This window comes from Orbicella franksi, chromosome 8 (genome assembly GCF_964199315.1).
Source record: "Orbicella franksi chromosome 8, jaOrbFran1.1, whole genome shotgun sequence".
NCBI lineage: Eukaryota > Metazoa > Cnidaria > Anthozoa > Scleractinia > Merulinidae > Orbicella > Orbicella franksi.
Window position 1 is genome coordinate 5,965,313 of NC_138152.1, and position 14,682 is coordinate 5,979,994.

Genomic DNA, 14,682 nt, shown 5'->3' on the forward strand with positions numbered 1-14,682 from the left:
GCACAATGGCGAGAGCGCTCGCCTTCCACCAATGTGTTCGTTGTTTCAGACGCGGTTGTCATTGTTGTTTTTTTTTCTCGGCATTACTCTGAGCATTTTTCCCCGGGTTGTTTGGTTTTCCTCCCTCGCTCCAAATTGTAATACGCTCTCCATGCACAAGCCCCTCAATTGTTCGTGGGTGAATAGAGATTCTAACATTTTCTTTACAGTTTTTCCCTTGATGGCCTTTTGTCTCTAAATACGGTTTAAATTTGTCTCTAAAAACTTGCTCCATCATAAACGTTACTTTCGTTACTCACCCCCTCCCCCCATCCAGAACAACAGGTTATTAAAAACACTTACCATGAGCCCCACATAAGCTTCTATTAAATCCTTGAGTGTTGATATGGCTGACATTTTTCGCGTCGGTTCCATGAAACAACTGCCGTTCACTATTCCTTCCAATGTCCTTGTCCACCTTTTGTTTTCTTACCATGTAACACTGGTAAAGATGAGGATTCTGTATTCTCTCTATTTTGTGAATAGTCACTCCATAAACGGTAGCTTGGAACCTGAACAGGACAGCTTGGTACTCAAGGGAACTTGGTGAGAGTTCTACTGTGTGCACTGTCATGTTAGCGCTTGGCATTGGATCCCAATATTCGGGAAGAGGAATTCCTAAAGACAGAAATGTTTGCTAACTTAACCTTTAGTCTAGATGGAAACAGATTCAAAATCATCAATTGTAGTTTCAACTGTTATCAAATGGTTGAGAAAATCCTCGTTGTGATTGGCTGAGAACAGGCCAATTGAAATATATTTTTTAATTTGCACCGCGGTGCAAATTAACGCTTGCGCTTTCGTAATTTCCTCAATCACAAAATAAATGACTAATCGTATGAAAGCTCGAACCAAGGATTTATATACATTACTGGTGATATTTGAAAATTCTTTCACATTACACTTGCCTAAAGGCTGGTGAAGTTTCCAAATATCACTAGTTGTGTAAATTCCTAATCGCACTTGCATTCATAGGATTACTTGTACTAGGCGTTAAGAAAATCATCGAAAGGGGATGAAAAGCTAGATTTCATTACGTCACGATCATATCTTCATCTCTTCCTCTCCGCCCCACCCCTCCCCCCGTTTCAAATATACGACCTTTCCTATGTTCACTTATATCTTCACCACGTACGAGTACATGTATATTACGAACTCACCACGTGATCAGCTCCCAGTTGGCTTGATAGCTCAGTTGGTAGAGCACTGCACTGGTATCGCAAAGCTCATGGGCTCGAATCCCGTTCAATCCTATTTTTTTTTTCAGGCTTTTATTTCAGAACTACGAAAGCTGTGTATGTAACTGCGATGATCAATCATGTCTTCGTACTGTTTTAAAATTGGTAAAGGGTATCGGAAAAGCTTTGGAAATTGTGATCTGTATAATGTATATTGTAAACTAAAACTCTTTAGCATGACTTGCCTTTTTAAGGTTGTTTTACATATTATTATGGCGCGCAAGAAAGTTCTGAAAAAACGAAAACGACTCTTACTTTTAACAGTTAGGCACCTAATAAGCAATAAGGCCACAAGATCATTCAGGACAGTGCCCAGTCCAACACCTGAAAAATGTCCCATCAGCAACAAAGCAATCTGATTGGTTGATTTTAGTTACTGGCCCTCTGAACTAACTTAGTGTGCGATTCTTTAAGAAAATCCAGGATTGGATTCTTAAATCCGAAAACGTTTCGGATTTTGCGTTTCTTTTCTAAACAGATTAATCCAAGATCTCTCGAATCATGGTGCGTCAAAGGAACCGAAGAATCCTTGCCCAGAGTGGATTCTTCGGTTCCTTTGATGCACCATGATCCGAGTGATCTTGGATTGATCTGTTTAGTAAAGAAACGCAAAATCCGTTTTCGGATTTAAGGATCCAACGTTGGATTTTCTTAAAGAAACGCACCCTTAGATGTGTAATAAAGGTTCATCCCAGCAGAGTGCAAGTGTGTTTCCACATTTCTGTAATGTCTGCTGTCATTTTAAACAACGTCATTTCCAGTAATAAACTGTCACTAACCTTCTTTAGCTCCCTTCATCTTCCTCTTCAGTGTAATTTGTTCACCAGTTCGTTGTCCGCGGCCGGTTTTTGCCTTCAAATCGATAACAAACTGCTCTCCACGTAAAGATACGTGTACTCTGGGATCATCTTTGCTGCACGCCATCTCAATCCTGGCGTTGGCTTTCCGACCAAAAGCCTTTTTACTACCATGTATTTCATAACTCCATTCTATGTTCCTTGACACCAACTGTACCTGTTCTTCTTCCTGGCTCTTCTTTATTCTTTCGCTAATCTCTTTCCAGATTTCCCCGATCATGCCGGACACATCAGTCGATTGACCTTGTACGACGATGCCATTAGCATCTGCCTCGACTTCAAGTTTGACGTCACGATCCTCGGCTTTTCTTCTCAGGCTGTCAACCTGTTTATGCGAAAGTTGACTAATGACCTCATTTGTGACGTTCTGCGTTGCACAAGCTTCAGAAAAACCTTTCTTCAGAGATTCAATGGCTTCTTCAACACCTGTTTTCTTGCCAAGAACACAAATGTGTACAATGTCATCTGTATCATTTGCCCACGGGTAAGAATTTGTTGTCTCCCGGCACACACCACCTGTTGAAATTCTTAACCTCTTAAAACGAGATTGTATTTTACTGATTAACCCACTCTTTGGGTGCACAGGAGATAATTTGTGCTTGGCTATCAATTTGTCGATCTCTTGTTTGAAGGCAGCTGTTAATGCCTGATCTTGCTGGAACACGACAAATCGGATATCCTGCAATTTAGAGCCAGGGTTAGCTTGGCAAAAGCTGATCGTTTCTTCTAACATGATTCTTGAGGCTGCGTCTCGTGGAAAGTTGAGTTTCCCAGTGCCTATGACAGGAAATGCAATGGACCTTACTCCAAGCTGTTCACCCTTCAGCAGACACTTTTGGACGATGGCCCGTAGAGTCTAAAGCAAAAAGAAAGGGCGAAAAATGGCTTTGAAAGTGGACTGTCTAATGAGCCAGTAAAACCCCACCAGCAATGTTCATGCAAAAAAATCTAGCCCATTTTCTTTTTTAAATTCGTCGCAGGATTGTCATCTCCCTCGATCTCCCCCAACGGTAACTATCCTTGCTCTTTTGTCGTCTTGCCATTGGTATTAAAGATGATTTCCAGTCCGTACTGCGCACTCTCGAGAGTTTGTTTGCATTTTTTTGATTTGTTTCATGTTGTAAACATTTCGCAACTACTTACACGAAGTAAATTCAAAGTTTCAAAACAACCGCCATTATGGATGCGAAGCGGTCGAAGCTTTATACTATGTTCTTTCTCATGTCACTTGTTGAAACAACTTCGCAGCCGTAAAAATCCATGACGCTGTTGGAAAAAGAACTTGAAAGGCCTCAAAGATAGGCATGCGGTTCGTAACGAATAACATCGATTCGAATTCCATCGAGTGAGATTTATAATGTTTATAAACATTAGGGTGCTGAGACTGCGCAGTACGAACTGGAAATCATCTTTAACTACCCTGAAAGATTGGAAGAATCCAAGAAAGCTTTGGAAACACTCGCCTGCAGGTCGTGTCCCTCATTCTCCCACCCGTCTACTCGTGTTTCCATAACTCGCTGGAAACAAGGAAATGAAAGTGTTTTTACTTCACGTTATTTATCTTTGATTGAGAGGTAATGTTGCGCATTGCCTGAAAATTATACACTGCAAATGTACTTACCACTTCCCCTTGGCCACCTTGCCACTGACAACAGTTTGTGTGGATCACGTGGTTGGTCAAAGGTAAACCAGAATTGACAATAATGTCCCCAACGTTTGGATTTGCCATTGCAAGAACATCAACATTGACCATCGCTTGACTGGAAGCTCCGACTGAACTGACCAACACATCAGCCTGCAATTCAAGTTTAAAAAATTCATTCGGGACGAAAAAACGACAGAAAAAAGGCCAACACAAAGGAATGCATCAGCTAATATAAGGAGCGCGGAAAAAAATTCAGCAATTCTCACATGGGATGGAAATGGTAGGACTACGATCACGCGCCTTATGTCAGTCCTCTGGGCTCATGATCATGGTCTAGTGTAGGCGAAGGGTTTCAGAGTCCAAAGACCGTAACATATCGAGGCTGATACTTGCGAAATTTTAAGACTGTTTTAAGAATAAACTCGAGGCTCAGATTTGAAAAGAATATAATTTTGTGTGTTGACCATCGCTTAACTGGAACTAAACCGTATAAAATTCTTCCTTTCTCTAAACGGTAAAACTAGCCAAAAAACAACGAAAACAGCATTAGAAGTATGTTCGATGCTAGTAACATTTCTACAAGAAGTTATGTGCGTCATATCAGGCTAATGCCTGCAGGCTGGCTCCAAAGTTACCGTTTGAACACCATCCAGACACCAAATACATTCGAAAACAGAAATATCATATCATACGCTATAATCTAAGAATATTCACAAGAATATTCCGCCTCGGCCGGAATAACAATATTCTTACAAAAAAGGGCGTTTGAAGAGCCAGTTTTAGTTAATGAAGAACGAAAAACAAACAAAGAAGTAGTTGATTAATATATTTTGCCAGGAGCCCATCACTAGAAGCGTGCAACTCCCATACTCCCATACTTTGTCACGGCATTTCTACAGACCGGTCTATTTTTAGGCCTTTTTTTTACCGCGAAATAAGTCAGTTCCAGTCTACATGAGCGCGCATCGGCAAGGAAAAAGATGGCGGCCTCAGGTGGACATGTCGACGTAATAAAAATAAAGTAATAAAATACGCCAAGAGAATATCTATTAAATACACTAATTCCCTCTCTGTTTTTAAGTCCGTGCTTGTGATTGGTCACTGAGGTTTCTACGGGGGTTTAAATTCGTGGTAAATTCAATCAAAAAGTAGATCTGTGATAACCCTGTGACAGGAACACGGGGTAATTGCACTCTCCTAGTGATGGGCTCCTGATTTTGCACTTGAGTGACAGTAGACCAAATTTAAAATATATAACTGACAGTTACGAAATAAGGCGTTTTCCTGAAATCTGACCAACTGCAACTGAAGTAATAAGCCGTGGGTAGTTTCGACGATTGATGGTTTACTGACAACCAATCAAAATTAAGAATTTGGCAGCCTGGGTACAGAATAGTGATCAAGCAGTTTCCCTCCGCACTCACCTTCTCTGTCTCTATGTTTCCAGGTCTCCATGATATTTTGTGATGGCCTTGAGTCATCACCAAGGTAAAAACATTAGACCCGCTCACAGCAGCGACGTCCTCATCATCATCTACATCACCGTCGTCATCGTCGCTTCCAGAAGAAGCAGAATCTACAGCCGCTACTTGGCTGCGTAAGTCATCCCACCTTTGGCCAAACTTCTTCTGGACTTGAATCGCACAGCTGTGATCCTTTTCCACTGATTTCACAAGAAGATGTCCTTTACCACTGTCAAAGAACTTCCGGAGGCCTGGCTGTTTCACGTCAAATGTTTCAGAGGCAGTGTCCTTTATTAGAGCATCAAGCTTCCTTCTCGCACGAATCAAACCTTCTTTGTTTCCAAAAATGTCAAAATCCTCATTGCCTTTTCCTTTATTAATCTTCACTTTAAAATATTTCAGTTGATTTTCAATAGAGCGCAAATCTTCCTGGCGACGCTCAGAAAGATACTCTCTGATAATCGGAGATGAACATTTAAACTGTTCTTCCCTGATGTTTTCGCTTTCCAAAAGCTTCGTCACGAGCCTCACAGCATTGTCCGCATGCGCAGCTGACGTGCCCACAACCCTGGTGTCTTTGTCAATGGCGAACACTACTTCCACATTGTTACTTTCCAACTCACACTTCACTTTCATTAGTCCTTCTTCCGAGCCTAAAACTTTCAAGATGCTGTCGGACAGAGTCAATTTCCTTTCAACCATATCTGACATTTGCTTTTGTAGCATCTCAGTTGCTTCATTAATATGCCGCTCAGGACCTTCAAAATAGATTCCCTCGCCTTCGGTGTCTGGCTTTATCTTCAGCTTCGTGTTCTTCTCTTGAAGTTTCTCGCCAAACTTGATCTTCTTCAGCAGAATCAAGCGTTCTTTTGGAACGTATACTCTTAGTGTTTTTCTAGTTTCCGCCCGGTATATCTCTTCCAATTTAGATCTCAACTTCTTTTGGTAACCTTCCACATCTGTGCTCAATGAAACGAGTCTGACAGCAAATGTGTGATCGATAGTTTTGACCAGCGGAGGATCCTCTCCCAAGCAGGCGCGAATACTGGATAACTGTGCTACAACGGCTCCCCAGAAATCCTTGTTGACTTGAACGTCGCGCTTCACAAAGTTGCCGAGGTAGTTTTGTATTTCATCGATGTACTCGGATTGCCACGAATCACTGTCGTCTCCTCCTCGGTACACTATTACAGCCATTTTGTTGTTCTGTTTCCAGGTAATTTCACTCTTCTTTGCCGCCAGAGAGTTGCTTAGTTCATCATGAAATGCTGTAGTGGTGACGAATTCCATTACATCCGGGTCTACAGCTATGTGTAGCTGCTGCGTTTTCGCTTCGGACTGCTGGCTCACTTGTTCCTTGTCGACGCCACCGGCGGTATTTCCCAGTCCACCTGAATCGCCTAGCACGTCGACTTCCTCACTTTCTAGAAACTCATGACAAATTCCCATTGACAGTTGCGCTTGATTTAAGGCATGTGATTTTTCTTCACGTCTGGCTAAAACTTTTTCCATATCTGTAAACATAACGAAAAGAAAATAATTAGGAAAATTAGGATTAGAAAAAGGTAAGCCGATATAAGCCAAGGTCAGAGAGGGGAGGAAGAGAGGCGTCTTTTGATACCCTTTACCAACTTTCAACGCTTGTAACTAGAGAAGCGTTGTGGCAAATTTGGTAGCTTTTTCCTTGGATTTATCCAGGACCAAATTGGTTCGATGTTTCAATCTTCCTTCTTAAACTCATCAACAATTCATCAAGTTAAAACAAAGAAAGTCACAACCATGAAGGAGGTTTGGAGACCCGGTCTTGATTAGCATAGATTTTGACGATTTTACTTTTCCGTTTACTCCTTTGTTTTGTTTTGATTGAGAAGATATATCAAACACTCGAGATAGTATTTCATTGGCTATCCAAACACCTCGAATTTCGTCAAGAATATTCCGCTGCGCGTCGTATTTTCAACTCCCTTCACGGTGTTTGGATTTCCCGATGAAACACTGTCTCTCGTGTTTGATATATTACATGAAATTGACGAACTTTCTTTTCATGTCTAGCGAGTTTTCCTGATGTTAACGCATAATTCTCTAGATTTCTTCCGGTAACATATACCGTTTGTAAGGAAATTTAGCTTTCGATTTGTCTTTCTATTTGTCTGTTTGTTTTATTTGACTACTTTATTTTGAGCCAATTTTGCTGGTGCATTCAATGTTCTGGAGATAAAAGGAAATATTTTTGAACCCACGTTAAATCCTCTAAATTTCATCGTCATAGCCTTGTAACTCTTTTACAGGGCGAGGGCCACAAATGCGCCCCTCCCTCCACCCCTCGGTCTAAATATAGTCCAAAATAGTCAGAAAAGGTACAACCAACAACGTGACAACATTAGAACCAATTCATTCCGAGTATGATCAACATGTTATTTCTCCTTAGGACATCAAGACAGATAATAAGGGTATTTAACCCTTAGTCGATCTGTATGGGAGAATCTTGACCGAGGTCGTGTGTACAGACGTCACTGCGTTCTGTCTGTACACACGACCTCAGTCAAGATTCTCCCATACAGACCTCCTGCTTGGATAATAAGAGCTAAGGAAAGCAATCAACTGGGAATACAAAGCTGAACCAAATCATTTGAATGTAATCAATTAAAGAGTGCTAACCCATCGTTTTTTTCACAGTTTAAAGTGTAGTTTGCACAGAAATAAAGTTGCTGTCTAGTGTATCCCATTCTATTGCACTGCACTGTATTGTAGGTTGCAACCCTCGCTAGTTCTGAATGAGAAAAATATCTATATAATATGTGTGGGGTTAACATCAATGTTCTCTATTTAGAGATACCAAATTCCTTATGTTGTTTCCAGACTATTGCGATATTCCGCTCCCACTTTGCTACCCGGGGGGGGGGGGGGCTCCCATATGGAGTGGACGGGGATGCTCGTCGGAAATTTTGAATTTAACTCCTAAAAGAGACCAATCTGGGCGTGGCCGAAGCTTATGCAGACCCCTAAAAGAGACCAGTTTATAAAACAGACAAATGAAAAGTACAGTGACTTTTAATGATGGCGAATTTGTTTATCTGAATTGAGTAAATATAAAGAATCAAAATTCTTTCTGTTTTGTTATTTCTTCGCGTGCAACCCTTAACAAGACCTTGACGGCTAAAAATATTGGCATTTTGCCCAGAACACCCTAAGTGAGACCAAAATCCGAAATTTACACCCCTAAGCGAGATGACGAGCATCCCCGTCCATTCCATATGGGAGTCCCCCCCCCCCCCCGGGCTTTGCGACCCTCAACATATAGTTTCTTTTTTCCTTGTCGTTCACTTGGGGTTTTAGTCGTTTGAAATAACGGCACTCGGAACCGAGGGCGTAGCCAGGATTTTTCAAACGGGGGGTCACATTGTGCCAAAGTGAGGGTACTCACCAGATTGTCATGTCGACCTCCATGCCGTGTTTTAGGTTGTTTGCTTAAAGTACACCTAACCCCAAACCTCACAAAGGGGGAGGGGGGGGTCACGGGCACCCCAACACCCCCCTAGCTACGCCCTCATGGCAGACATCCAAAATTTTGGGTAAATGATGCAACATTTGCTGAACAAGCACTATATATAGTTTTGAACTTCTTCGTCTGAAGCAAGCTGACTACTAACTGCAGCTACAAATGAGTTACAAACCTCCTGGGTCTTGAAACACAACTATATCTCTACCACTTTTGGCTACAAATTGCACCCTTTTCACAGGACCCCCACTATTTCTTCGACTTTCAAATTGCAGTTGGATGGCATCATGGGTAGTGTTATCTGAAAGACCGGTGACAAGAATGCTCTTACAAGCTTGTTGCATGGAAACCTCAGCTGAATCTAATTTTCTTTTCTTGCCTTTGGTCTTGATTCTTCTGAAATCTAAGAAATATAACAATAATCATTAAGGTTAAAGCCTCAGACGTACAAGCTAACTCATCCCCCCCCCACAGTGGTACAAAAAGGGGGTGGATGGACCCCTTGTCCCTCGGGTTTTCGTTCTGTTGAGGCACAGCGAAAAATATTTTCATTAATTAGATAGCCCCAAGCTTGCCCTACAAAAATGATACCATATTTGTTGCTTGTGACGTCATATGACGTCAAATGACGTCATTTGACCCACCATTTTGGATCCGCCACCTTGGGAGTTAACTATTTTCTTAAGAAGTCAAGAAATAACAGAAATTACGACAAAATCAAGCCAGAATGCTTATGAATTGTAAAAATTGGTGAATTTCTGGAATTTGATGAAGAAAATGGAAAAAATGCAGAATTATGTCACAAAAGTTAATTTTTGGCCAAAGCTACTTGGAATTTGCAGTTGCCATGGCAATGCCAAAAATGATGGACACACAATTATTGACATATCAAAATTTTTGCGAAGGATGATTGAACAGCCACTGAACATTTCAGCTTCTTAGAGTAAATCGCCTTTTCAAAACTTTGAAAAACCTTATGAGGCACAACCCCTCATTTACGTCTGAGGGTTAAATTAAATTATGTGGAAATTCACATCTCCTCTGAGTAAGGAAACTTAAAGCACATTTACAGTTCGACTACAATAATTCTTGGAAGTAAATAGAAAGAAACTTTATTAACCTCAATGAAGAACACTGCACTAAAACGTTTCACCTTATGTATGATGACATACTTTATCCAGAACCTTGGGCAAGACACTTAACTCTCACAGTGCCTCTCTCCACCCAGGAGTATAAATGGGTACCGGCGAATTGTTGGGAAAACCTAACAAATTGCGGGGGAGTGACCTGCGATGGACCAGCATCCCGTCCAGGGGGAGTAGAAATACTCCTAGCCGCTTCATGCCACAGAAACCGGGATAAGCTCTGGCAGCTATGAGCCAGTCAGCTCCAAGGCTTCACTTCCTTTATCCAGCACGATTACGAGAAAAAAGTCAGAAACATGGTCTTACTGACTGCAACCTTTTGGTCTTGATGTGGGTTTCCTGCTCCCAGATATCAATAGGATTCTAAATGGTGCTCATTTCAAATAGGTTTTCATGCATGTCAAAACATAAGCCAAAACTGATCAATGACGTTGGTTTAAGAAAGTACAATGTAGCAAACAGTGTTAATTTATGATTGCAGTTGAATAAGTTTAATTACAAATCTCCTTGCAGGAAAAATGTTTTACATACACCAGGAAGCACTCAGGAAAGATAAAGAGACCACTAAAAACATCAAAAGTCAACTTCAAACTTACTGACTCAGTTGTAACATGTCATTCATATATATGTGACTGATACACATGGTTGCCTTCAAATTAAAGGGAACCTTGGAGAAATGCCGTTAACTATGAACCGAGAAGGAGATTGGGTGGTTAAGATGGAGAAAGTCTGAGGCAGATCACGAATGACAAACTTGAACTGATTGGCTAAACATTCAAGCTTAATAGACTAGTAAATGTCTTAGGGCTTAGTCATTCGTAATGAAGGTTTCTATGAACTAAACTTCTTTTGTGCCAAGTTAAACTAAAGGGCCACAGGTGTGGTGTCTCTTGCATATATTTTTGCTGTTTAACATTTATTTTTAGAAAATAACCTAGATCGATTATGCTGATTGGTTTAAAATCATGTTTCCATTTAACTATTAGATTATGAGCTTGAGATAGTTGACTTAACATTCTAATTCACTACAAGTAGTAATACCTTCAAACGAATGTAAATTATTTACTACATAAAGATGATTTCCAGTCCATTCTGCGCACTCAAGAGTTTGTTTGCATTTTCTGTTTTATTTCATGTAAGACATCATAAAATGTAAACATTTGGCAACTACTTACATGAAGTAAATACAACCGCTATTATGGATGTGAAGCAATCAAAGCTTTAAGCTTTGTTCTTTCTCATATCACTTGAAAAAACAACTTTGCAACTGTAAAAATCAATGAAATTGTTGAAAAAAGAATTTGAAAGGTCTCAAGGATAAGGTATGTGGTTCGTAATGAATAACATCGATTGGCATTCCATCGAGTGAGATTTATAATGTTTAATAAACATTAAGGTGCTGAAACTGCACAGTACGGACTGGAAATCATTTTTAAATATCCACAGAAACAGGTACAACGAAGCATGGGTGGATCGCATGCGGACCCTAAAGAATAGAGAACAAACAAAGTACCACAACCAAAAGAAACAACAGAAAACAAACAATGCTGCTGGTTTGGACTGTCACGCCATCAGAAATAAAAATCGTAACAATTCAATAAATTACTCAAGAATCTGGGGTATGATAGATGATTGTTATATAAACAAGCTCAACAAGATTGAGGTCTGTACGGTTTTTCATTCGCGCGTAATTTGGAGAAGGGTTTATAGAGCTTTGTGCGGAGTCGCCATGTTGGTGCCCATCGTAGGGACACAAACATGGCGGCCGTAAAGTAACAGAAACATCTGTCACTGAATTTTGCTATTTAAGCGAAAAGTTATTGCTCTAGAGCGCCGACACATTGAAATTAACACCTCTTCTAAAGCAAGAACTGTTCAGTTAGCGAAAACTTACGCGGGGACTCATTTTATTGACCTTCACAAGAGCCTATTTGATGTCACGCAACGCATAAACTTGGAAAATAAAACGCACTCTAAAAATGAAGAACACTGGCTGTCGAGCTTAAACGTGGTGAAACGTCAAGTTATTAGAGAGTCTTACATTTGATGAAACTAGGTTTTCAGTAGGATTTTGGAAAATGATGGCGTCACATGAAAAGCAGCAATTGGAAGAAGCACAAAAACAAATGCTGACAATGCTAAACGTAGGCTCACCGCAAAAAAGCTGCTGATCTGTTGACGAGAGGGAGGTCTTAGTTCTCTTTTCTGGCCCGTGGTGACCTTGCATGGCTTGCCTTCGTTTACGTTTCGCCGCGTCCTTAGCCTTCTTCAACTGTTCCTCGGAACCGGAGGCCAATTCATCAGAGGCATACTCGTCCACTACTGTCCAACCGTCGGCACTCTTATCGGCTATTCGGATCAACTCTTGGCATTCTTTGCCTTCGAAAATCAAATTAGTCACATCTTTGTTTTCGGGAACATTGAATCGATTTGGGCATTATGTTCAAACTGCTTCTGATTACCTTTGAATTTCATGACAGTAACCGTACTAACCTGCTTGTCCATCTTCGATTGCTCACTCCACAGGTAGGCCAAACTCGTTATGTGAGCTGTTCAATAATACACGGAGGCGTAGTTAATAATTAGTCATAACCTTCGTTACAAGAGACTGCATTGAAAATACTTCTGTCGCTGTAAGGTGTGCGAAATTGGCAAAACAATTTTCCTTTAAACTCGCCTAAGTTGTTGTTGTTGTTGTTTTTTTGTCGTTTCTTACGATTCTACAGCGTTGATGGCGTCTTAACGCCGTTGTGAGCTGGTTGGTTTTCTCCCGGCATAGTCAATCGAACCCAATCGAACTAAATCGAACTCGTTCGGTTGAGATCAGCAATCGAACCAAATCGAACTCACATAAATAATTGGACTATCGAACTAAATCGAACTTTTGATTTCTAAATTCTTGGTTTTTTGTGAAACTGGTGCTGAAAATCAATAACAAGTTTTTCGAGGCCTGAGTTATGTCAGTATAACTCGTGTTTTTCATGTTTTCGAGACCACATAACGTTATCTTTGGTAATCTTTGTTCAAGCGAATTTACTCACCGAACACAATCGAACGCAACCCACTGGAAGCTACTGGGCTGGGTTCAATTTAGTTCGGCCGCCGAACCCAATCGAACACAATCTAATGGATTTAGTTCGTTCTCGGGTTTGATTTGTTCGATTGAGTTCAATTGGTTCGAACTCACAGGAACTCACACTAAAATCGATGTTCGATTTGGTTCGATTGCCGAGCTCAATCGAACTCAAACAACGGATTAAATTCGATTGAGGCCCGATTCATAGGTCGCATTTCTGCCGTGTCGAATTCAATTCATCGAATTAAATTCGACAGAAACTCGACGTCTAAATCGGCTGCCGCATTTCTGCCGCACGTTCGACTGGTCTTGTCGCATTATCCGACAGAAATGCGACACCGATTCAGACGTCGCATCTAATGCATACATTATGTTAATGTAGTGAGCATGCGTACATGTTTTCCCGCCAAAGAAAAAGGAGAAACTTGGCCATTCTCGACCCAATGCAACCTGAACATATTGCAACACATACTGCTCCGTTGTCAGTCTTCTCCTTCTCGTTCCATTGGCGGACAATTTTTCGCAAAATTAAAGTCCTTCGTCGCTCAGTATTTTCGTCCGCCATATTGAATTCTCTGCGTTTAAGGGGGTCTTATACTCTCAGATATAAATTTTTCTCCAGAAAACCATTTTTTTGGAACATGGAGATTCAACATCCCTGTCCATTTGAAACGATTTTCCTCTAATTACTCCTGAATTTACGTTTAAATTAAGAAATCTGAACACTTCTAGCTATATTTCAACATAGCAACACCCATAGCAACCATTGTTTACAATCTAAAAGTACTCACAAAATGGATTCAATTCAATACATTTTAATGATACTTTACGCTTTAAAGATGTGTAGTTATGAGAATTTTGCATCATGGTCCTGAACATTATTTCTTCTACCATCTTATACGCTCCTTATACTTGGATAACATTTCTATGACTGGTGTGTATTCGGGTGTTCAATGAAACATTTATGTAAAACCTTTAAATATACCCCTCCTCCTGCCCCTAACCTCCCCCCCCCCCCCCTAGTTCACAGGGCTAATTTGGGCTCTCGGAGACCGAAGTAAGACTTTAAAGCCTTATTTCTCAAAATGACCAAATATACGGATCATCAATATCTCGCACACGATATCTCCACTGGGTTTTAACCGAATGTTGTCAAATTTTCAACATTGATGAAGGACACAATTATCTAGGTCTTAAACCTCCAAAATTTGCAATTTATGAAATTTTTTCCTGTTATTTAGTTAATATAGTCAATATTAGTTAATATTTATACACTTTTCCAACATTTCACGAGAACAACCCCCTCAAAACACTGTTTTCTGAGGTTTGTCTCCTGGACAACTTGCTTATGGACAGGATGAACTTAATTCCATACTTCTCGAACCATTCATTATTACGTTGTCGTGTTTATAATGAACACCACTTTTTAACACTAAGGAGCTAGTTATTCATTGACTATCGTGGCACGTGAGCTGGAAAAGCTCATTTTTGAAGTCAGAGTGCAAAGGCCTTTAACGTGATACCAAAACTGTTCCACAGAGTTGTTTTACAAAAAACAAAAAAAAATTTTAGGTATAAGACCACCTTAAAACATTTTCCGCTGGCCGACATATCCGACAGTATAAATTCTGAATTAAGTGCGACACAAGTGCGACGTATGAATCCACAGTCGCATTTTTGCCGCACTTAATTGAATTGAATTCGACACGGCAGAAATGCG

At 40.5% G+C, this 14,682-nt stretch overlaps 1 protein-coding gene and 1 pseudogene across 2 annotated transcripts in view; both read right to left on the minus strand.

Moving 5' to 3' along the window:
• LOC145494418 (protein mono-ADP-ribosyltransferase PARP14-like) overlaps positions 1–14,682 on the minus strand; it is a 74,884-nt pseudogene that overhangs the window by 2,587 nt on the left and 57,615 nt on the right. Inside the window, exon 8 of the transcript XR_014050250.1 lies at positions 343–657. The product of XR_014050250.1 is annotated as a protein mono-ADP-ribosyltransferase PARP14-like (transcript). The remainder of the gene's footprint in view (positions 1–342; positions 658–14,682) is intronic.
• LOC145494422 (uncharacterized) lies at positions 4,517–12,669 on the minus strand. The gene is made up of 3 exons (XM_081473892.1): positions 12,041–12,669; positions 8,917–9,144; positions 4,517–6,756 (listed from the first exon to the last, which is right to left on the minus strand). The coding sequence occupies exons 1-3, from the start codon at positions 12,111–12,113 to the stop codon at positions 5,024–5,026; spliced, it is 2,034 nt and encodes a 677-aa protein (XP_081330018.1). The 5' UTR covers positions 12,114–12,669; the 3' UTR covers positions 4,517–5,023.